General features: G+C 38.5%; 1 protein-coding gene across 4 annotated transcripts; it reads left to right on the top strand.

Annotated features, from left to right (window-relative positions):
- The first annotated feature begins 9,337 nt into the window (after nt 1-9,337).
- Nucleotides 9,338-18,197, top strand: Rfesd (Rieske Fe-S domain containing). Of its 4 annotated transcripts, XM_090331606.1 has the most exons (6): nt 9,338-9,605; nt 10,335-10,434; nt 12,886-12,973; nt 14,765-14,940; nt 15,075-15,109; nt 17,911-18,197. In XM_090331606.1, the coding sequence occupies exons 4-6, from the start codon at nt 14,766-14,768 to the stop codon at nt 18,172-18,174; spliced, it is 474 nt and encodes a 157-aa protein (XP_090187732.1). In that variant the 5' UTR covers nt 9,338-9,605; nt 10,335-10,434; nt 12,886-12,973; nt 14,765; the 3' UTR covers nt 18,175-18,197. The 4 variants fall into 4 exon arrangements, with proteins under 4 accessions (XP_090187732.1, XP_090187733.1, XP_090187730.1 ...); XM_090331607.1 differs by lacking the exon at nt 12,886-12,973; XM_090331604.1 differs by lacking the exons at nt 10,335-10,434; nt 12,886-12,973 and having other exon boundaries at nt 9,338-9,595.
- The last annotated feature ends 3,742 nt before the right edge of the window (nt 18,198-21,939 follow it).

The raw sequence follows: 21,939 nt of genomic DNA, 5'->3' as shown, positions 1-21,939 counted from the left end.
ACAATCATTCATTATATGGCTTTTGCTTCAGTATCCTGAAGGTCCTTTCAATTAGCTTCATACTTTATGGCCTTATGTATCAAGGTTTTGCTCTATTGCAAATCTCTGCTAGTAGAGCCCAAGGTTTCTACTGATTATGACGAATGAGGGAAACCATTGAGCCTAAGTTCCTTTGAGTCTGGCTTACTTCACTTAATATGATTTTTTCTAAGTCTTTCCATTTCCTAACAAATGGGTCGATGTCGTTTTTTTCTGACAGCAGCATAGAATTCCATTGTGTACAAATACCACATCTTGTTGCTCCACTCTTCAACTAGGTTGGTTCCATATCTTTGCTATGGTGAATAATGTTGCAATGAACATTGTTGTGCTAGTAGATTTAGTATGCCCTAGTTTCTGGATGGTTGGGTAAATGCCAAGTAGTAGAATTGCTGGGTTATAGGGGAGCTCTATGTTTAGTCTTTTGAGGCACTGCCATACTGCTTTCCATAGTGGTTGAACGAGTTTGCACTCCCACCAACAGTGTAGTAGTGATCCCTCCTGGCCACATCCCCTCCAGCATCTGTTGTTATTGTTTTCCTGATCCTGGCCATTCTAACTGGAGTAAGGTGGAATCTTAGAGTTGTTTTGATTGTGCATTTCTTTTATGACCAGAGCTGTTGAGCATTTCTTCATGTGTCTACAGGCCATTTTTGTTTCTTCTTCAGAGAAGACTCTCTATAAGTCTTTGGCCCATTTTTTTTATTGTAATTAGTAAAAGGGTTACATGATATTTGCCAGATAGAAGGTGCATTAATTCACATACATTGATACCCTTTCACATGTCTTGGTACCCGTTTCCCTCCCCCCCACACCCCCACCCGTCTTGGTTTTCCCCCCTTCCCTATCAAATTTCAAATATCCAAATACAAATAAGTTCAATATGTCAGATAACAAAGTGAGATACTATACCAATATGAGATAACCAAGGGACAGCAAAAGAGATGAGAGATAGCATAGTACATTAAGGACAACAATCATTCATTATATGGCTTTTGTTTCACTATCCTGGAGGTCCTTTCAATTAGCTTCACATTCTATGTCCTTATGTATCAAGATTTTGCTCTATTGCAAATCTCTGCTAGTAGAGCCCAAGGTTTCTACTGATTATGACGAATGAGGGAAACCATTGAGCCTAAGTTCCTTTGAGTCTGGCTTACTTCACTTAATATGATTTTTTCTAAGTCTTTCCATTTCCTAACAAATGGGGCGATGTCATTCTTTCTGACAGCAGCATAGAATTCCATTTTGTACAAATACCACAACTTGTTGATCCACTCATCAACTGAGGGACATCTAGGTTGGTTCCATATCTTTGCTATGGTGAATAGTGCTGCAATGAACATTGTTGTGCTAGTGGGTTTAGTATGTCCTTGTTTCTGGGTGGTTGGGTAAATGCCAAGTAGTGGAATTGCTGGGTCATAGGGGAGTTCTATGTTTAGCCTTTTGAGGCACTGCCACACTGCTTTCCATAGTGGTTGAACAAGTTTGCACTCCCACCAACAGTGTAGTAGTGATCCCTCCTGGCCACATCCCCTCCAGCATCTGTTGTTATTCTTTTCCTGATCCTGGCCATTCTAGCTGGAGTGAGGTGGAATCTTAGAGTTGTTTTGACTTGCATTTCTTTTATGACCAGAGATGTTGAACATTTCTTCATGTGTCTATAGGCCATTTTTGTTTCTTCTTCAAAGAAGACTCTCTTTAAGTCTTTGGCCCATCTTTTAATGGGATGGTTGTTACTTCGGAGATTAGTTTTGTAGTGATTCAATTTTTTGAGCTGTTGATATATTTTAGATATGAGGCCTTTGTCTGTTGTATGGTTGGTGAAGATCTTCTCCCACTCTGTAGGCTTCCAGGCTTCCTTTTAGAAGAGGCATTATTTTTCTTTTCTGCAGTTTAGATTACTGCCTAGAACTCCAACAACAGTTTAAACTCAAATAAGTTTTTCCTTAATGCAAGAAGTATAAACATCATCATTGCACCAAAAGTCCAGACTTTTTCTAAAATACAGCCAATTGCGAAGTAGTATGAAACCAAATCATAAGGAGGTAAACCTTTAAACATTCCTTTTAAAACCCTTTTTCCAAGTTAATATATTTTAGGGGGCAGTTTAAGGAATACTAATCATATCACCTACATTTTACCATCAGATTTTCAGTGTCAGTCTACAAGGAAAAAGAGACAGGATGAAGATGGTCCACTGTGCCCATCTGATGAGGTTTAGATGAACAGACTTTGCCAGCTTGTCTTCTTTTACCATGAGTGGACCCTCCCTAGGGCCTGTCCCACCATGGGAACCCAGAGCTGCACCTTTGCCAGTTCACCTCTCACCCCCAAAGATAGGCTCACAGGGCTATCCTAAGTTTTCCTGTCCTTTTTCTTGGCATTTGATTACCTAAACAATTTTAAAAGACAGACAGGCAAAGTTTCTGACATTGATAAACAAATTCACATTTAAATCTCTAATACATGTCTCCAAACTTTAACTTAAAGAAATAAATTCCAAATTTCCTAATGCCTCTGGGCTAAACAGGATACAATGTTTACAATGTAAACAGCTCTATGCTTTCAATACCAGATTTTTTTTTCCTCTTTAAATCAATGCAATAATCCTTTGAGACATTGGAAAACATTCAAACCTAATAATTTTCATCCATTGTTCTATACAGCATGCTGACAATTTAACCTTGAATGTGTTTACTCACATCCATTCACACATACATTCATACTCAAAGATCTTAAAGCGCGCAAAATTAATATCGGCCGTTCATTAGTTTAGTATCATGAGAGTTTTGCCAATTTTACTCTTGCAGGTGAGAACCAGGTTCAAAACAAAACTTTTTACAAGGTAATTTTGCAGGCAAACACAAAACCAAAACAGAAACCAAAACAGAAACCAGGCGCCGAAAAAGAAATAATGACAATTGTCCTTACTTTCCGGCCATTTTCTTCTGGCCCTCTGATCAGGTGTCTGGGTGGGCTTATAAGGGGGATCCCGGATAAGCCCCCAACTGTTTACCCTAAGTTCGAGATTACCCCAAAAGACCACCAGAGACCACAATCAATGCAAGCCGCAAAGAGCCGTTTATTAGCAAGCTCGAGCTTGGTCCCCTGCGCCCATGAAAGTCAGAGACACTTGGAGTCCCAGAGCACAGAGTCAGCACAGTTTTTATAGTACAGAACAAACAAGTTTGGCTTCTCAGCTTTGACTCTTCATTTTAAGCTACAGCTCTTCATCCCATATCCATTGGTGACGATGCTGTCTTTATTCAGACTTTGAGTAGTTCCCTTGGGAAGAAAAGCTACCTGAAACTGTTATCTTGAAAAAGTTTGCTTGCATTAGAAATTGGTGGCTCTTATCTGAATCCTAACTACTCAGGAGGCTGAGATATGAAGAGCATGATTCAAAGCCAGCCTGGGCAGGAACGTCGGTGAGACTTTTATCTTCACTTAATTTCCAAAATGCTGCAAGTGGAGCTATGGCTCAAGTAGTAGAGTGCTAACCTTGAGCAAAAGAAGCTCAGTGGCAATGCCCAGGCCCCTGAGTTCAAGACCCAGGACCAGAGCACACACACAAAGTCTGCTTTCAAATCTACCCTTGGTGATTGGCATCTCAGAACTTGACTACTAAACACTTCCTTTAGTAAAAATGGATGTTTTACTTTTGAACACAATCAAATTGGATATAAGGCTTATGAAAAGCTTTGAAATTATGCTAAGTTGTGATAATAAGCAACCTCAAATTTGCAATGCCTTGCTGGAAGCCTGGCTCAAGTAATGAAACATCCACCCAGCAAGTATAAAGCCCTGAGCTGAAACCCACTACCCCCTCAAAGCAGTTTAGTGCCTTAGCACAACAAAAGAGTCTTCTTACATGTTATATCTAAGTTTTACTTTATCATTATTTTAGTGAGTACATTTCCTTTAGTACAGTGTCCTCTGTTCTTTCGTTCTCTCAGTCCCTCCCTCCCATCTCTACCCGAAAGATGTCTAGTGCGTTTTCATCAGTGTCCAGTGAGCTCCACTGCTGCACTTTTCACCCTTTTTCCCTCAAGTTCTGTACTCTCCCTCTAGCCCTCTTGAATATATACATTTGAATACACATACATTAAAAAAAAGAAGACAGAATCATCAAAAACTAAAGACTTTTAAAACCCGGGATCTCTTGTTTCCATATTTTGGAGTTCATTTTGATATATATAATTTTATATAAATAAAAATATATGTATTGTTTTATATAAATATAAAGAGGCACAAAGGCATTGCTTCTCTCCCAAGAGTATCCTCTTTTGATCTCATTGTATTAGAACACTCCATAATTTATCATATTCCAGTGTAGTTTATAGCTAATTTCCATGTATCAGAGAGAACATGCATCATTTGCTTTTCTGAGCTTGGCTTATCTCACTTAACATGATTTGTTCTGGTTCCATCCATTTCCCTACAATTGACATAATTTTATTCTTTCTATTTTCTTGGATCCATTCATCTATTGTGGGGCATCTGGGCTGTTTCCATATCTTGGCTCTTGTGAATAGTGCAGTAATGAAAATGAATGTGCACATATCTTTATCATATTCTGACTTATGATGTTTAGGGTTGATGGCCAGGAGAGGTATGATTGGGTTGAGTAGGGAAGATCTACATTTAGTTTTTTGAGGAACCTCCAGACTACAGTTCAGAGTGATTGTACTCATTTACATTCCCATCATTAGAGCTTTTAGAGCTTGGTGGAAGTCAGAAGCATATGTGGTAAGAAGCTTGTGGTCTTTGTTCACACACATGCACTTCACAGACCCAGGCTGATAGAGATGAAACCATGTTATTAATTCGCATGACCATTTAAAAGGCATCTGCAGAGGTCTACCAGTTGTTCTGTGTTTCAGACTAGGAGTGCACATTGCATTTCCATTCAAGACCCATTGATTAAAATTCATGACCTCTACCAACAATAAGTAAAAATGGAAGTGGATAGGATGTTAATGAGCCCCAATGTTTCTGCCACAATATTCAGTGGAAAAGTCAATTAGGCATCCACATCAAGTGTAGTTGAGGATACAATGTTTTATGAACTGTATGTAGAATCTAGGTGGCATTTAAAGCCATTTTTCTTATTCATTTTCTTATTATCTGAGTCATTTTTTTCCTGATTTGGAGAAATCCAGATTGGTATACTGACTTCAAACTTCCTCATAGTGAAGCCAGTAGCTCACAAAACTAGTGAAGGTAATGTGATGAATATTATAAATCACAACACTGATTACCATGTGCAGATACTGTCCTTCGTGTAAATACGTTATTTCTAGACCTCAAAGTATTCACAGATGTATGCACATATTTTCATAAAACTGAAGAAACTTAACAGTGGTGGTTTGGGGAGAGATCGAGTCTTTTTACTTTCATATTTCTAAGTTTCCCCCTCCACTATATATGAAACCATTTAAGTGGGGAAAAAACTCCCACCACAACACAAAGTCCTCATATTTGTGTTTAGAGATGAAAGGTAGATTGGTCTGACAGATTCTTTAAGCTTTTCCTGAACCTGGTATGATGTACACCTGTAATTCCAGCTACTTTGAAGGCTGAGATGAGACCCCTTTTTTAAACAAAGAAAAGGAACAAGAGAAAGAAGAGGAAGAAGGGCATGGCACCTGAAAACCTATCTTGAAAGAGCCTGATGTGCCATCAGAAAAATGGGGACATCTCCCCATTTGTAAGGAAATGGAAAGACTTGGAAAAAATCATATTAAGTGAAGTAAGCCAGACCCCCCCAAAAAACAGGCCCCATGGTTTTCCTCACTTGTAATAATTAATATATGTCTAGGATTCTACTAGCAGAGGATCATAGTAGTTCAAAAGCTATGTACAGTGGCTGGGAACAAAGCCTAGTGGTAGAGTGCTTGCCTAGCATGAATGAAGCCCTGGGTTCAATTCCTCGGTATTACATACACAGAAAAGGCTGGAAATGGTGCTGTTGCTCAAGTGGTAGAGCACTAGCCCTGAGGAAAGCCCAAGGACAGTATTCAAGCCCTGAGTTCAAGCCCCAGGACTGGAAAAAAAAAAGCACTATGTACATTTGGCCATATAAAATAAGGGTGTAAAATGAACTCCAAGATATGGAAACAAGAGCTTTGTTTAGCTTTGTGATTGTTCTTAAGATACTATGTGAAGTTATTTCTTTTCTCTTTTTTTTCCCTTATGGTTTATCTGATGCTGTTACTGTCTGACTTTGATAGCCAGTACATTGTATATGTATTTATTTGTTTTTTTGAAATAGTGAAGGTCAAAAACAAGATGATTAGGGCAGGGGTGGGGGAGGGAAAGTGGAAGAAAAACATGGGAAGGGGTGTCAATATTCAAGGTGTAATTGTACCTACTGACAAATGTAACTGTAATCTCTCTATACATCACCCCAACAATAAATATAAAATAAAGAAAATAAAGAAAAGAGCCTGATGTTCATAGAATAGGGCCTGAGGTCCCTTTTGTGGGAAGAAATAATTGAAAAAGTTCCTCTTTATACATGAAATCAATAGCAGAGAAATCAAAACCAGAATCAAAAATCAAAGAGCAGGCATCTCTATGTCACAGGTACCACTAGGGGTCACTAGTAGGCCAATGTTAGAAACTGGAAAGATTGAAGAACAAATTAGTTCTAAGTAGAAAAGTAAAACTCGATCCAAGATGGCCAGAGGTAGTATTTAGTGGAGGCAGTGCAAAGGAAGGAAGGAAAGAAGGAAAGAAGGCCTATGAATCTAAAATACATCTCTTGTCATGATATTTTTATTAATGTATATTAATTATACAGAAAGGTTTCACTTTGTATATTATACGTTGATCATTTCTCTGTTTCCTATCCCTGGGCCCTATTCTTCAAGTTTTCAATGGCTTTCTTTATATCACCTTTATACATCGACACAGTGTATTTCAGTATTGTTCATCCTCCATCATTCTCATTTAAGATACAGAAAAAAATCATAACTTTGCATGTCATCCTCACACAGGGCCAGGCTAATCCTATATCATCTAGTTTTAATATGTGTTACCAACACCAGTACAAATGTAGCCCTCATGCCAAAGCAAAAGAGAACTTTCTTTAGAAATAGCAATGCTTATTTAGCCCTTTGGTAGACACAGCTAGGTCCAGCTAACATGTTCCATGTACCAACAAAATACCTTGGGATATCCAAGAGAAAAAGGAAATTATTATAAATAAAAATATTGTACTATTACTTCACTAAGTGATATATCAAATAGATGGTTAACTTGTGTTTTAGCCAATAAAGCAAACAGTTTATGGAAAATTATGTCATAAAATATCACCGATCCGCCTAAACTTATTCTGAACACTATAGAACCAGAAGAAATTACAATTCATTATCCTGAGCTTTTCAACTTATTTTTCATGTTAAGGCTCATTATTAAAACAGTATTTATGTGTTTGGGTGCTGGAGGCTCATATCTTAATCCTCGTTCAGGAGGCTGAGATCTGAGGATCACAGTTCAAAGCCAGCCTGGGCAGGAAAAGTCTGTGAGACTCATCTCCAAATAACCACCAGAAAATAGGAAGTGGCACTGGGGCTCAAAGTGGTAGAGAGCTAGCCCTGAACACAAAAGCTTAGGGACAGTGCCCAAGCCCTTTCAATAAATAAATAAATAAAGTATTTATAGACCTGAAGTGGCAGTACACATCTATAATACCAGATCCTCAGGATGTTAAAGAAAGCACTGGGATAAATGGACAAGACTCCTGAGATTTCGGTATCCCAGAGAAAGCTAGGGTTTAAAATCATTATGTCATCATACTAACACAAGTTCACGTTGAACTTAATTGGTAATCAAAACATACTGAATCCAGGCTCCTAAGACTTCTTTTCATTGGTCTGAAGTACAGACACAACTTTAAAAAACTCCCAAGTGACTCTAAGGCCTAGCCAAGAAAAAGGACCACTGTATTAGAAAGCTGAGAGGTACTTTTTTCCTTTCCTCTTTCTTTTTTATCTTTCTTTTTGTTTGTTCCTCTCTTCCTTCATCTTCTTTCTCTTATTCCTTTTCTTTGTTTAAAAAATGGGTCTCACCTCAACCTTCAAAGTAGCTGGAATTACAGGTGTACAGCATACCAGGTTCAGGAAAAGCTTAGAGAATCTGTCAGACTGCCGGGAGTTTGGCCTAGTGGTAGAGTGCTTGCCTAGCATGCATGAAGACCCAGGTTCGATCCCTCGGTACCATACACGTAGCAAAAAGCCGGAAGTAGTGCTGAGGCTCAAGTGGTAGAGCTCTAGCCTTGAGAAAGTCCAAGGACAGTGCTCAGGGGGATCCTGAGCCCAAGCCCAAGACTGGCAAAAATAAAGACTCTGTCAGACCGATCTACCTTTCATCTCTAAACACAAATGTGGGGACTTTGTGTTGTGGTGGGAGTTTTTTTTCCCCCACTTAAATGGTTTCATATATAGTGGAGGGGGAAACTTAGAAATATGAAAGTAAAAAGACTCCATCTCTCCCCCAAACCACCACTGTTAAGTTTCTTCAGTTTTATGAAAATATGTGCATACATCTGTGAATACTTCGATGTCTAGAAATAACGTATTTACACGAAGGACAGTATCTGCACATGGTAATCAGTGTTGTGATTTATAATATTCATCACGGAAGTGGTCCTTTGAGTACACAGCAGATGGCTGCAAAGTTACTCATCTCTCCACACAGTATTTTAATTCCACCATTCCCTGGGGTGGTTGAACACGCCCCCTATTCTCATCCTTCCGCTGTCATAGACGTGGATTGCACGCGTAGTGATCCCCTTCTGCAAATATTTTCGTAGGGTAAAGCGTGAGATGACTGGGCACGTTTAAAATGAATCTATATTGAGATCAAAAATCACCAAGAAGGAAAAAAAAAAAGCCACTCACATCTGTCATGCAGACGATTGAGACTGCCCATAGGGAGAAGCTAGCAGAGTGCAGTGGCCAGAAGTCACCATCAGGTGGGGTCACCGGCCACAGACACCACGGAGGCGGTTCCCCGAGGGAGGGGGGGAGGAGGAAGAAGCGGAGGACGACTGTGGAGTCACGTGACTGCGTTGCCCCGCCCAGCGGAGGTGCCGCGTCGGCTGCGGCTGCGGCTCTTCTGCTCGCGCAGTCGCACATCACAGAAGCGGTACAAGGCCACGCGGAGGCGCCTGGAGGACCTGTGAGCTTCTGTAAGTTCCTGTCTGCTCAGTGCGGTTGGTCTGAGGGGCGTGGGGCGGGGCTCGGGGCGTGGCTACGGTCAGGGGCGTGGCTGCGGTCAGGGGCGTGGCTCACCGAAGCCGCTTCCGCCCTAGCTGAAGGCCTGGGCTTCTGAAGGCCCGGTGATTTGTACTGTATGTGACTTTCTGTTCACTATCAGAGGTTAACCTGTCCGAATGGCTGATCGTGTTTACCTGGAGAACTCGGCTGCAGCCCCAGGGCAGCAGCGGGCGGGGCTCTTTTAAACCTGCTTTCTCTCTAAAGTACAACAGCTGCTCCGGGATCTCTGCAGCCTGGGTAGTCCCTGATCTGGGCTCGAAGATGGCATGGTGTGTTAAGGTAGCTCGGGAGATGTCACCTAAATGAAAGCTGTAGCGACCATATATTAGCTCTGTAATCTTCACGTCTTTTATGAAAGTAAACTAACACATGCAAAGTGCCCAAGAAGTAGTCACCGACATACAGCTAGGTTTTTTTTAAATGGACTATTTTTTTTTAAGTTTTTAGGATATTGTAAAGGTGATGTACAGAAAGGTTACAGTTAAATAAGTCAGGTAATGGGCAATGTTCCTTCTGAACAGTGGCAACTCCCCCTCCATTCTCTGCCAGTTTTCCCCTCCTGATTTCCGGTCCCTCCTCCTCTATGTTGTATAGTTCATTTCCAGCGTAGTGTCTAAGGGGTTTCACCGCTGAATTGGTTCACCATTTGTCTCATCCTTTCTGTGCTTCCCTCATAATAATTAGAATGTGCCGATAAAGTAAACCTACTCAATAGTAAAAAAAAATAATTTCACTTGGATATGATTAAACAGCTGTCTAAACATTCATACAGTGAGAACAATGGTGGATATTCTTAGGAGAGGATCATAAAGGCTCAATATCTATATGCATATGATCATATAAAATGATGGAAGGGTTTTTTTTTTAAATTGTACTGTTTGCGGTTCTTTTTCTTTCTTTCCTTTTTTGTTTATTCCCTCCTGTCACAGCTAATTTAACTCTTGTTTATTCTGTCATCCAAAGAGTTACAAAAACTAGTAAGGCATTTCTGTTCCCTGAACCTAAAAGCAAGTGTGTCACTCTGGAGATAAGCATTCAGACAGTAAGTGAGCCAAGTCTTAGACTTAGTAAAAGCACCTTAGTCATTGCTCAAGAGGAATAGTAACAAGTAAGTACCCTTATCTCACTTCTCTGTTTATTTGATGCCTTATGGAAAGTTAGGTGTTTTTTTTTTTCAATCCAACCCTAAAATAATATCTGTGTTGGCAAGGTGTCTAGCTAATAGTGACCAAGGACCCATTTAAGCTCATTGTTTTATATATGGTTAGGATCTTGAGACACCTAATTATAGAAAAAACTTTTGGAGAGCAGTTATGGACTAGAATAGCTGTTTTTTTTTTTAACAAAAGCAAGTTTTCATACAGCTTCCAAACTTGATTAGTTGCCTAATTTTCTACTTTCTCTTAGTTAAGAGTCTGCTATTTTAGATCTTCTATACAGCATGTTGACTAGAGTTAATAATATATTGTACTCTTTATGCTAAGAGTGGATGTAAAGTGTTCTCACTATAAAATGATACTGCATGAGGCAATGTATTTACTAATTAGCTAAATTTATTTTATTGTACATATATATATTTCAAAACATGCTGTACATGGTAAACACATACAGTTTTATGTCAATATAAAGAAAACAAAAATTGGCAAAGATTCAACCATAAACTTAAAATACAGAAACTGTGTAGCTCATCAAAGTCATAGTAATTAAAGTGACATGAACTCACAGTTGTCCAAAAGGATGGTGACATTCATAGTATTAAGAATAATGCAGGTGTCATTTATAAGAAGTCTTCAGGTATTATGAATTATAGCATTTATGATGCATGTAGGAATGAAGGATATGTTTCTAAGCACAATGCAAGGCTGTAGTCATAGGTCTCTGAAAACTTTTATCATTTAGCCTCAGCCTTTTCAGTTCATATCTTATCAGTCCCTTCAAAGTTCCTACAGTTTTTCTTGAAAGCAAAGTTTGTAAAGACTGTACTCAAAGAGAATGAAATTTGAGAAAGGACTGTATTTGGTTTTCATTGATTTGGTTGTGGAGAACTTAATTAACTTCTGAAGTTAAGCTACACTGTTACATTTTGTTAGTGCTTAATTTCCAGTATTTAGTAGATTTGTAGGGAAAGAAGAAGAACTACTTATTTTCTCCTCTACTGCTAAGTTTTGACATAAGCTGTACAAATTCTCAATTTCTTCATGATTCATATGCAGGATCATTCTCTGAGAATGCAAAGTGCAGTTTTTATCCTCTTTTTGTCTTAGCTTTGGAGTCTTCTGAACATAGCAGGATATGATAAGGAAGACTGGACACTTAAATGGACACATTAAATTGTAACCCTCGACCACCTTTTGTAGTTCAGGAAGAAAAGCATAGGCTATATCTTAAATAGTGAAGAGTCATTTTCAATATAAGAATTATTTTGAGATGTCCAAGAAATTTTATTTTTTATAAGTGCACTCTGTAAACATCTATTTATGAACAGTGTTATGAACATTGGTTTATTTTACCCACTTTTGCACTGGATAAAAATATTAACATACTCTGAATTATCTTTAAATGTTTTCATTTGTAGTTACTTTTTGTGGTGGTAGTGGTATTCAGGTTTGAACTCAGGGCCTTGTACTTGGGTACTCCAGCCAAACCCCCAGATCTCCTTGCTGTAGTAATTTTTAGAATAGAATCTCCTGTTTTTACCCAAACTAGCCTGGAATGCAGCCCTATTTGTTTCCTATGTAGCTAGGATGACAAGGTCCTCGCTGCCTTCCTAAGAGAGCTGGGATTACAGGCAGACGCCAACATGCTGGCCTCGTTAGAGTTTAAAAATCTAACGTAGGTTTCAAAATTAGTTGTTGAAATACCAGAACACAGCCGGGCACTGGTTGCTCACACCTGTAATCCTAGCTAACTCAAGAGGCTGAGATATGAGAATTGTGATTCAAAGCCAGACGGGGCACTAAAGTCTGTGAGACTCTTATCTCCAATTAACAAGAAAAACGAGGTGGCACTGTGGCTCAAGGAGGAGAGAGCTAACCTTGAGGTGAAGAGTTCAGGGACAATGCCCAGTCCAAAGTTCAAGCCCTATAATTGACCAAAAAAAATAAATAAAAGGAAAAAAGCAGCACATTTTCAATAACATATAATATATATGTATATCTATATATACATATTCCTACTACTACTGATGGATTTTGAGGTGTTTCTTGTCTTAGCTATTATCATTCTTGTACATGTTTCCTTGTATAACTCTTTGTATACCAGAAGTGGGATTTGGGGGTCATTACATTTTCACCATGATTGGTAGTATTTTACTTCCGGTTTTGCTTTGCATTTATGAACATCTGTACATCTGAACATTTGTGATAACTATTACATTTCTTCTATAAAATGTTTACTCTGTTTTTTTGTTCATTTTTTCTAGTTTGTTGACACTTCTTTTTTTAGTGTTCTTTAAAGTTTTTATATATTATACATGTTAATCTTTCTAGGTTATGTGTTTCAACCAATAACCCAACTCTATAACCTATAACCCAACTCCAGCCATTTTTCTTTAATTCAGGTCACATATCTCTTCATATAAGCATTTTTGCTTGTTGTTGTATGTTTGGCCACAAAGTCTGATAAAGGCCACACTTCCAAGTTTAGAGGTAAATAATAGCCACCTAGCAATTTGTGCACTTTGGGTAACTTCCAAAGCCAAATGACTATTTAGAGAGATGGGGGTGTTCCAGCTTCCTGACAGTTGTAGCTAACTTAGAAAATCAGAATCGTGGTCCTCTTTGCCTTTTCTTTGTGTAGCTTTTTTTGTTGTGAATAATTTTGAAAATAGCACAAGTATTACTTTCTACCTTTTTTCCTTCTTATCTACTCAAAAAGAGTAATTCAGGGGTTGAAAATAAGCATAAGTATACTATTTTTAAGACTGGTAGTCTATGTAACTTTGCATTTGGAAGAATAGTTGCTAAATGTTATACCATCGTGTATATTAAATCATTATTTTTATTTAAGGACTGGATCAATACTGATAAATTTCCCTCTTTGACTTGTAATTTCTACATTTGACCAAAAGGATACTAAAGAGTAAAACAGAATGCAATCTTGAGAATTATATGGAAAAGAGTTGAAATAGTTTTATTCTGAGCATCCTTACTACCCAGTATTTGATTCTAAGAGAATAAAGTGTAGGGACTAAGTGAATTTACAAAGAGAAGAAGGTACAGGATGACCCACTCTTTACAGAACAACCAAAATCTTGGGACGATCAGGGTTACTTAAGTTCAGGTTTTTCTTGGATATCAACTTAGTGTGACACAGTGGACTTGAACCCATTGGCTGCCCCTCTTCCAACCACCAAGCTATTACAACAGTTGCCAAGGTGCCTAACAACTCTAACAACTGAAAGATCTTGACTTTTTTTTTCTCTCATTGAGGTAACAGACTGACTTGTATATTCTGAAATATTCAGAAAATATACAGACCTCTCTCTGAATCGCTTTCAAATAAACCATTATGAGTATAAGAGAAAAAAAATACCTGAAAGTTCTCTTCTACTTGTTGAGAAGAAAGTCATCTGTTTAAGTGATCTAAAAAAGGCAAAGAGTAACATTCTAACTACAGTAAGAAAATGAAAGTTCATTCATTTATATCTATCCTTTCTTGCTTAAATAGTAATATGGTTATGCCCATAAGAAATGGCTGGATGAGTCAAGTACAGTGAGTTGCTCAGGCCTGTAATCCTAGCTACTTGGAAAGCAGAAGTCTGAAGGATCACTGTTTGAGGCCTGTCTGAGGGGGAGAAAAGTACTCTCAACCAGTGGCTGATGCAGGGTTCTGTGTCTGTCATCACAGCTAGATGGGAAGCTGGGTGCCACGATGTGCAGGGCTAAATAATACCGCATATTACCTCAAAATAACCAGTGCACAGTGGGCTTGCAGAGTGGCTGAGATGGGAGACTGAAATGGTTAGAGGCCCTGAACTCAAATCCTGGTACCACCAAAGATGAGAGAAAAAGGAGAGGCTGATTTGATTTTGTGTTCTAGATAAAATCAAATAAACAACTCTAGTGAGGGACCCATGCCAACTAAGACTATGATCAACTGAAGGCTGAAGACAGTGCAGATGATAATCAGATATTTAGTACTGAATAGAGAATAAAGAGGTAGTGGTTTTAGTCTCCATGCCTTCAGCTTAATCATAAACACTGAAATTAACTTGTCTCACCTTGAGAGTAAGGAATTGTTCCTCCTTTTGGGAGGCATGAAGAGTTGCTAAATCAAAGTAATCACTAATTATAATCTAGTACTATGTTTTATATAATTATAGGAAAATATCAGTAAGAAGATTATTTTATCTTTAGGAGTGAAGGTGTAGTAGCTAAAGTGAAGACTTGAATTTTCTGTGTATGTTTTTTTTTTTTTAAATCTTGTTTTATAACTAGCATGGACCTTGAAGGCTCTGAACAAGATCCTGAAGAGGAGAAATACTCTGCTGTCTGTGTAGGCAGAGAAGATGACATTAAAAGATCTGAAAGAATGACCGCTGTTGTCCATGACAGAGAAGTCGTCATTTTCTACCACAAAGGAGAATATCATGCAATGGATATCCGCTGCTACCGTGAGACTTTTCTTCTCATTTGTACAGCATTATCACAACACAGTGGGAATTCTGGGGGTGTAGGGATTGGCCTTGGTTTGTTCAGTTTTGCTTTTGCTTTTAGTGAATAGATACCATATTCAATTCCTTTACAGATTCAGGAGGCCCTTTACATTTGGGAGAAATAGAGGTATGTACAATTAAATTCATTCTCAACAAACTCATATGCCTCCTGTTTACACTCTTAGTATGTTATTTCTTTATTCAGAGATAATTTATATTTGGGTATGTTACATTTTAGAGCACTGACCATAATAGTCAATATTGTAAGTATTCTCAAACCTACAATGTGAAGAAAACCATTTCACAGGTAAGCATGAGACTGTGCATTAACTTTAGGTATTACACTGTGGGACATTGCACAAATGTTGGTCTATATAAAAGTTTATTGTAGCATTATTATTATTTTTTTTGCCAGTCCTGGGCTTGGGCTCAGGGCTTGAGCATTGTCCTTGGACTTTCTCAAGGCTAGCACTCTACCACTTGAGCCTCAGCACCACTTCTGGCTTTTTGCTATGTATGTGGTACCATGGAATCGAACCTGGGTCTTCGTGCATGCTAGGCAAGCACTCTACCACTAGGCCAAACTCCCAGCCCATATTGTAGCATTATTTTTATAATTAAAAAAACTCAAGGAGCCAGGCATGATGGCTCATGCCTGTAATCCTAGCTACTTAGGAGGCTGAGATCTGAGGATCAAGGTTCAAATCCAGCCTGGGCATAAGAGAATCTGAGACTCTTATCTCCACTTAACCTTTAGAAAATGGGAAGTGGGGCTGGATCAAGGATAGGGCAGTAGCCTTGAGCTGAAGAGCTCAGGGATAGTGCCCAGCCTGAGTTCAAGCCCCATGACCCACACAAAAAAAAAGTCTTAATATTAGGAACCTGGTTAAATACACTACAATGGAGTCACACTATGGAATACCAGGCAACCATGAAAGTAAGTAGATTTGTCTATGTTGTGTTATGGAGAGATGTTAATGTATTTATGTATTTATATCAAGGCAAAAAGTTAGCAAGACCTCATCTTCACATCAGGCATAGGGTAGGAGTTATAGGTCTGAGGCCAGCCTGGGCATGCACAAACCATTGAAAAATGCTGACATAAAAAGGACTGGAGATATGGCCTAAGTGGTACAGAGTACCAAGTATAAAGTGTTATGTTTAAACTCTCATTCTACAAAAAAAAATGCAAGTATTTCTTAGTTGGTATAAAAAAGTAAACAATAGGACAGTAGTTCTGATCCATTTTTGGTGGGGAGCAATGTTGGGGTTTGAACTCAGTGCTTTGTGATTGGTAGGCAGGTGTTCTATTACTTGGGCCTATTGCTTTAGTTAGGGTCTCATGATGTTAGGCTCAGCCTAGCTTATACCTTAGTCCTTCTGGTTATTCTTCTCTAATAGCTGGGGTGAGTTAAAGGTCTATGCCTGAAAGCCCAGCTAAGGTTAAAAGGATGGAGTGGTGGGTATTTTTACCTAGGTGGTCTTTGAACCTTGATACTCCTGATCTCTGCTTCACAGAGGCCATTTAGTGGCCAAAGCATGAGCCACTGTATCTGGATTCTAAATCTAAAATTTTTATGGTTGTTGTTCAAAAGACATGATTATCATTCCAAGATCTAATGTTTTAATTAAAAATAATATTTTACTTTACTATATAATTTATTAATATATAAGAATGTCATAAGTATTTTTAAAATTTGTAAGCAAAGTTTACTTTGAATTCTTAACTGGGGAAGAATAGGAGAATTGCCTTTTTTCTTACCTTTTTTTTTTTTTTTTGCCAGTCCCAGGGCTTGAACTCAAGGTCTGGGCACTCTCCTTGGGTTTTCCACAAAGCTAGCGCTCTACCACTTGAGCCACAGCATTACTTCCAGCTTTTTCTGTGTATGTGGTACTGAAGAATGGAACCCAGAAATTTGTGCATGCTAGGCAAGCTCTCTACCACTAGGCCAAACTCCTGGCCCCTGCCTCTTTTCTTGATTATATTCCAACACTTGTTGCCTAATTTCTTCTTTTCCTCTCTCATCTCCCACTGGTGTGACGTACAAGCCTAACCTTGGTTTTCACTCTATACTTGATATATACCTGGTTCCATATTGGCTTTCATATTTGTTACACAAATATGAATACTGACAATAATATGGGGGCACAAGTCAGTTTAGTTGTATAGGAATACTGCTGCTCAGAGAATGTACAGTGGCGGTAGTGGGCTTCTTAGACATGCTGAATGTTGTGCTCCCTAGCCCAGCTTACTGAATTTAAACAACAGACTTGCATTTAAGCACGAACTAGAATTCAGTGCACCTTAACATTTGAGAAGTACTTCATTAAGGTGGATTCAAATTGCTTGTCATTTCCTATCTGTACTCATGACTTTTAACTCTTCTTGAATTTGTATGTACAGTTTACTGTTCTTCTAGCACCTATTGAGAATTCCTTTAGAAGCCCTTGCCCCATTTCTGTCAAAAAAGTGACATTAACATAGATAACAGCAAGGCAGCAATGGAAAGGTGTATTTGCTGGAGCAAGTCATATTCTGCTAGAGCTCCTTCCCACTGGGTTTTAGTCAACTGCAAAAAGGATTTTTGGCTCTCCTCACATTAGGGTCTGCTTTATAATGAATAATGTGTAAATGGGAGGATGGAATTAAAAGTAGCCCTTTTCTTTTCTTTCTTTTTCTCCTCTTCTTTTGCTTTCTTTCTTTTTTTTTTCTTTTTTAAAAGACTGGGTCTTATTTGGCCTCAAACTTAAGATCTTCCTACTTCAATAGTACTGATTTTAGTTGAATGATCCTCAAATTATGAGATTATAGGTGAATGCCACCCTACCCTGCCCACTGATCTGTTCTTCTATACTAAACTAAGTCTAAGATATATCATGAATATTAAAGATTTCAAGACTGTTAAATCAGTTATTTTTCCTCCTCAGGATTTCGATGGACGACCATGTATAGTTTGCCCCTGGCATAAATACAAAATTACTTTGGCAACAGGAGAAGGATTATACCAATCTATAAACCCTAAAGATCCATCATCAAAACCCAAATGGTGCTCGAAAGGGATAAAGCAAAGGATTCACACAGTGACAGTGGACAATGGGAATATTTATGTGACTCTTTCTAAGGAACCCTTTAAATGTGACTCTGATTTTTATGCCACTGGAGACTTCAAAGTTATTAAAAGTTCTTCCTGATAAAAACAGATGGCTACCAAAAATGTATATGCTTGAAATATTTTTAGAATAACTACTACCAATGATGAATTTTTCCCCAATGTGTATTTTAAAAAGTTAAATTGGGGGGTGGCGGGAGTTAAGCCTAGTGGTAGAGCACTTGCCTAATTTGCATGAAGGCCCAGGTTCGAATCCTTGGTACCACATACATAGAAAAAAGCTGGAGATGTTCTGTGGCTCAAGTAGTAGAGCCACGTAGCAGAAAGCCCAAAGACAGTGTTCAGGCCCTGAGTTCAAGTCAGGAGTGGCCAAAAAAAAAAAAAAAAAGTGAAATGGGAGTGAAAAAAATCCACATTTATTTCAGCTGACTCTGTCCTGGGAAAGTATTAATATATACCAAGTAAAAACAGAGCTCTGGCACACAGCTTTGTTCTTCTACTCCTTTCATTGATATTTCCAAGGATTTTCTGCTTCTCATTATTTTTATATTTAATTATGCCAAAATTATCATATTTTAAATGTGTAGTTTTTCCAAATATATAGCAAGCATTTTACATTTAACAAATGGCTACAAAAGTGGGATTAATTTTCACTTGAAAATTACAAACTTCCCAAATGGCTGCATGTCTAAACAAGTAAGCTCTAGTTCATTTTGTTTCCAGCTAAAGCAGATTTGTGAAGTAAGGAAGGCACACAGCAGATGCCCAGCCATGAGCGATTTATTCTCTATCTTGTGAACTAAAAGACTTTACTTATATGAATTTTTCAAATAAAGTTTCTAAAAATAATTTTAAGAAAGCTTTGTACATGTGTGCACACTGTTTCCTGATCCAGATTTTGTCCCTCAGAGTTCACAGTCAGGGTTGATGTTCATCCTGGTTTTACCATGCCATTTATTTATGGCCAGTTGCTATTGTAAAGCTTAGAATAACACAGTGGGGGGCCTGTCATTGCAAAACTCAGCAGTACATAGTAGAAGCTAGGAGTAAATAGGAACAAAAAGACTGATTGGCTTGCAAATTCATCAGGACTATTAAGAATGGAACCATATCCAAAGCATTATCATCTACATGATTTATAACTGAACTAAGAGTCCAAACCTAGTACTTAACATTCTAAGGAGCCCACTTGGACTTTCTTGCTTGACTGAATAAATTAGTGAACAGGTAACAAAGACTGTGCTTACTGACATGTCCAATTCTGTTGGCTATAGGATTTAAGAAAGTATAATACCTTTGTTACTAAATTCTCAGACAACTAACAAGCTAGGCGTCATTTTTAGCATGCATTGTTTATAACAAACTATTTGCCAAATACAGAAACTGTGCCATCTCTGGGGTAATTTCAGCTTGTTATAAAATAAGCTGAGAAGCTGGGCATGGTATCTCATATCTATAATCCTAGGTACTCAGGAGGCTGAAATCTGAGAATCCTGGTTCAAAGCAAGCCTGGGCATTAAAGTCTGCAAGACTTTTATCTCCAATTAACCACCAGAAAACCAGAAGTGGTACTGTGGCTCAAAGAGTAGGACAGTAGCCTTGAGCTGAAGAGCTCAGGGACAACGCCCAAGCCCAGATTTCAAGTCTGGTGACCAAAAATCCATCTGATATCAATCATGTGTAATATATTTATATATATTTCATGTGCTTTTTGCATCATAGATACATCTCATTAGCATCTGACATATATGTTATATGTTATTATGCTTTATATATCAGATGTGCATATATGTATATATGCATATATATGCATGTATATCATAATGTCGTCTCACATGTCCAGAACTGTATATCATAATGTCGTCTCACATGTCCAGAACTGAAAGTGCCTAAATGAAACCATAATACCTCTTATAGACAAAAATAATGTTCCTCATTTGTGGAGCCATTTATAGAATCATTGGGTCAAGGGAGTATGAAGTAGTGTACACTTTCTTGTTCTAGATTTGGTACTTTAAATATGGAAATAAAGGTCATATTGCTAAGTGAAGCAGCATAGAACACCTAGTTACTTAGGAAGCTGAGGCAGTAAGATAATTTCATCTAGGAGTTTGAGCCTGGGGTCATATTGCAAGACCCTATCTCCTAATAACAAACAAAAGAGATAACCTCTTTATACCCTGTCCTCATACATAGAAGTCCTCTCAACAAAGCCAGGTACGGTGGCTCACACCTGTAATCCTAGCTACTCAAGAGGATCAAGATTCAAAGCCAGCCTGGGCACAAAAGGACCTGAGACTCATATCTCCAATTAACTTCCAGAAAATAGGAAGTGGGGCTCCACTCAAGGGTAGGGTGGTAGCCTTGAGCTGAAAAGCTCAGGGACAGTGCCCAGGCCAAGTTCAAGCCCCATGATCCACACACACAAAAAAAAGTCAAGTTTTTAAATATTTTGTTTCATAAACTGATAGCATTTGCAAATCGCAAGTCCTTCATAATTTTACAAGTGAATTATAAATAGATATACTCAAGCAGTGTAGCCTGCAAACAGACTGTAAATATCTCTGAAAAATACACAAAAGGAACATAGTTTTTGGTTTGTTTGTGTTTTTGTTTTTTTGCTTTTTGGTGCTGGTTTGGACTTAAATTTCTGCTCAGCTCATAATTAGTGGTGTCTCACTTGAGCTATGCCTTCATTTCTGTCATTTTCCTGGTTAATGACAGTACTGATGATTAATCTGCCCTGTGTTGGCTTTGAACCAGAATCCTCAGATCTCAGCCTGCCGAGTCACTAGGATTCCAGGCATGAGCCATTGGTGTCTGGATGATAAGTAGCATTTTATAGTTTTCTTCTCTTTCCCAAATAATTAGATAGTCAAAATAAGTCATAGAGACATACAGGTATTATTAGGATACCTATATAATAAACTATTGGAAAAAATATTCAGTATCAGGTGATGGTGGCTCATACCTGTAATCCTAGCTACTCAGGAAGCTGAGCTCTGAGGATGGAGATTCAAATATCTCTTATCACCAATTAACTACCAAAAAGCCAGGAAATGCATTGTAGCTCAAAATGGTAGAGCACTAGTCTTGAACAAAAACAAACTCAGGGATAGTATCTAGGCCCTGAGTTCAAGCTTCAGGATGGACACACAAAAAGATTCTAATACAACCAAGAGTGGATACTTATTAACAATTTTTGGTCAGGTGCTTGTGGTTCATGTCTGTAATCCTAGCTACTCTGGAGGCTGAGCTCTGAAGATTGGGGTTCCAAGCCAGCCCAGGAAGAAAAGTCCACTTAGGACTCTTATCTCCAAATGTCATCATAAAACCAGAAGTAGAGTTGTGGTTCAAAGTGATAGAGTGCTAGCTTGAGCAAGAGAGTTCATGACAGAATCCAGGCCCTGAGTTCACACCGCACAAATGACACATACAGACACACAAATATTGTATATAGAGAGAACTGGGTCCTGATGGCTCAAGTCTGTAATATAACCTGGGTAGCTAAGAACAGGAGAATCTTGGTTCAAAGCAGAAAAGTTCTTGAGACATCCTTCTCAAATCACCTGGGTACAGTGGCATATACCTGTCCTCTAAGCTCCATGGGAGGCTGAGACTGGATCATGAATCCAGGCCAGCTTGGGCAGAAAAGTCCATGTGACCTAATCTCCATTAAAGGATGTAATACACAGTGGTTTGTGCCTTGGTCCCACTGAGAAAGAGAAGACTGAAGTCAGCAGGTCACAGCTCAAGCACACTGGAAGCCAGAATCTGTCTCAAAAGTAGCCAATGAAAGCAGGCTGAGGTTTTGCTCATGTGGTAGAGTAGTAGCCCAACAAGTATT

The sequence above is a fragment of the Megascapheus bottae genome, chromosome 4 (assembly GCF_031878675.1).
Source record: "Megascapheus bottae isolate mThoBot1 chromosome 4, mThoBot2.hap1, whole genome shotgun sequence".
NCBI classification, from domain to species: domain Eukaryota; kingdom Metazoa; phylum Chordata; class Mammalia; order Rodentia; family Geomyidae; genus Megascapheus; species Megascapheus bottae.
This window is presented reverse-complemented; position numbering and strand designations above follow the sequence as displayed.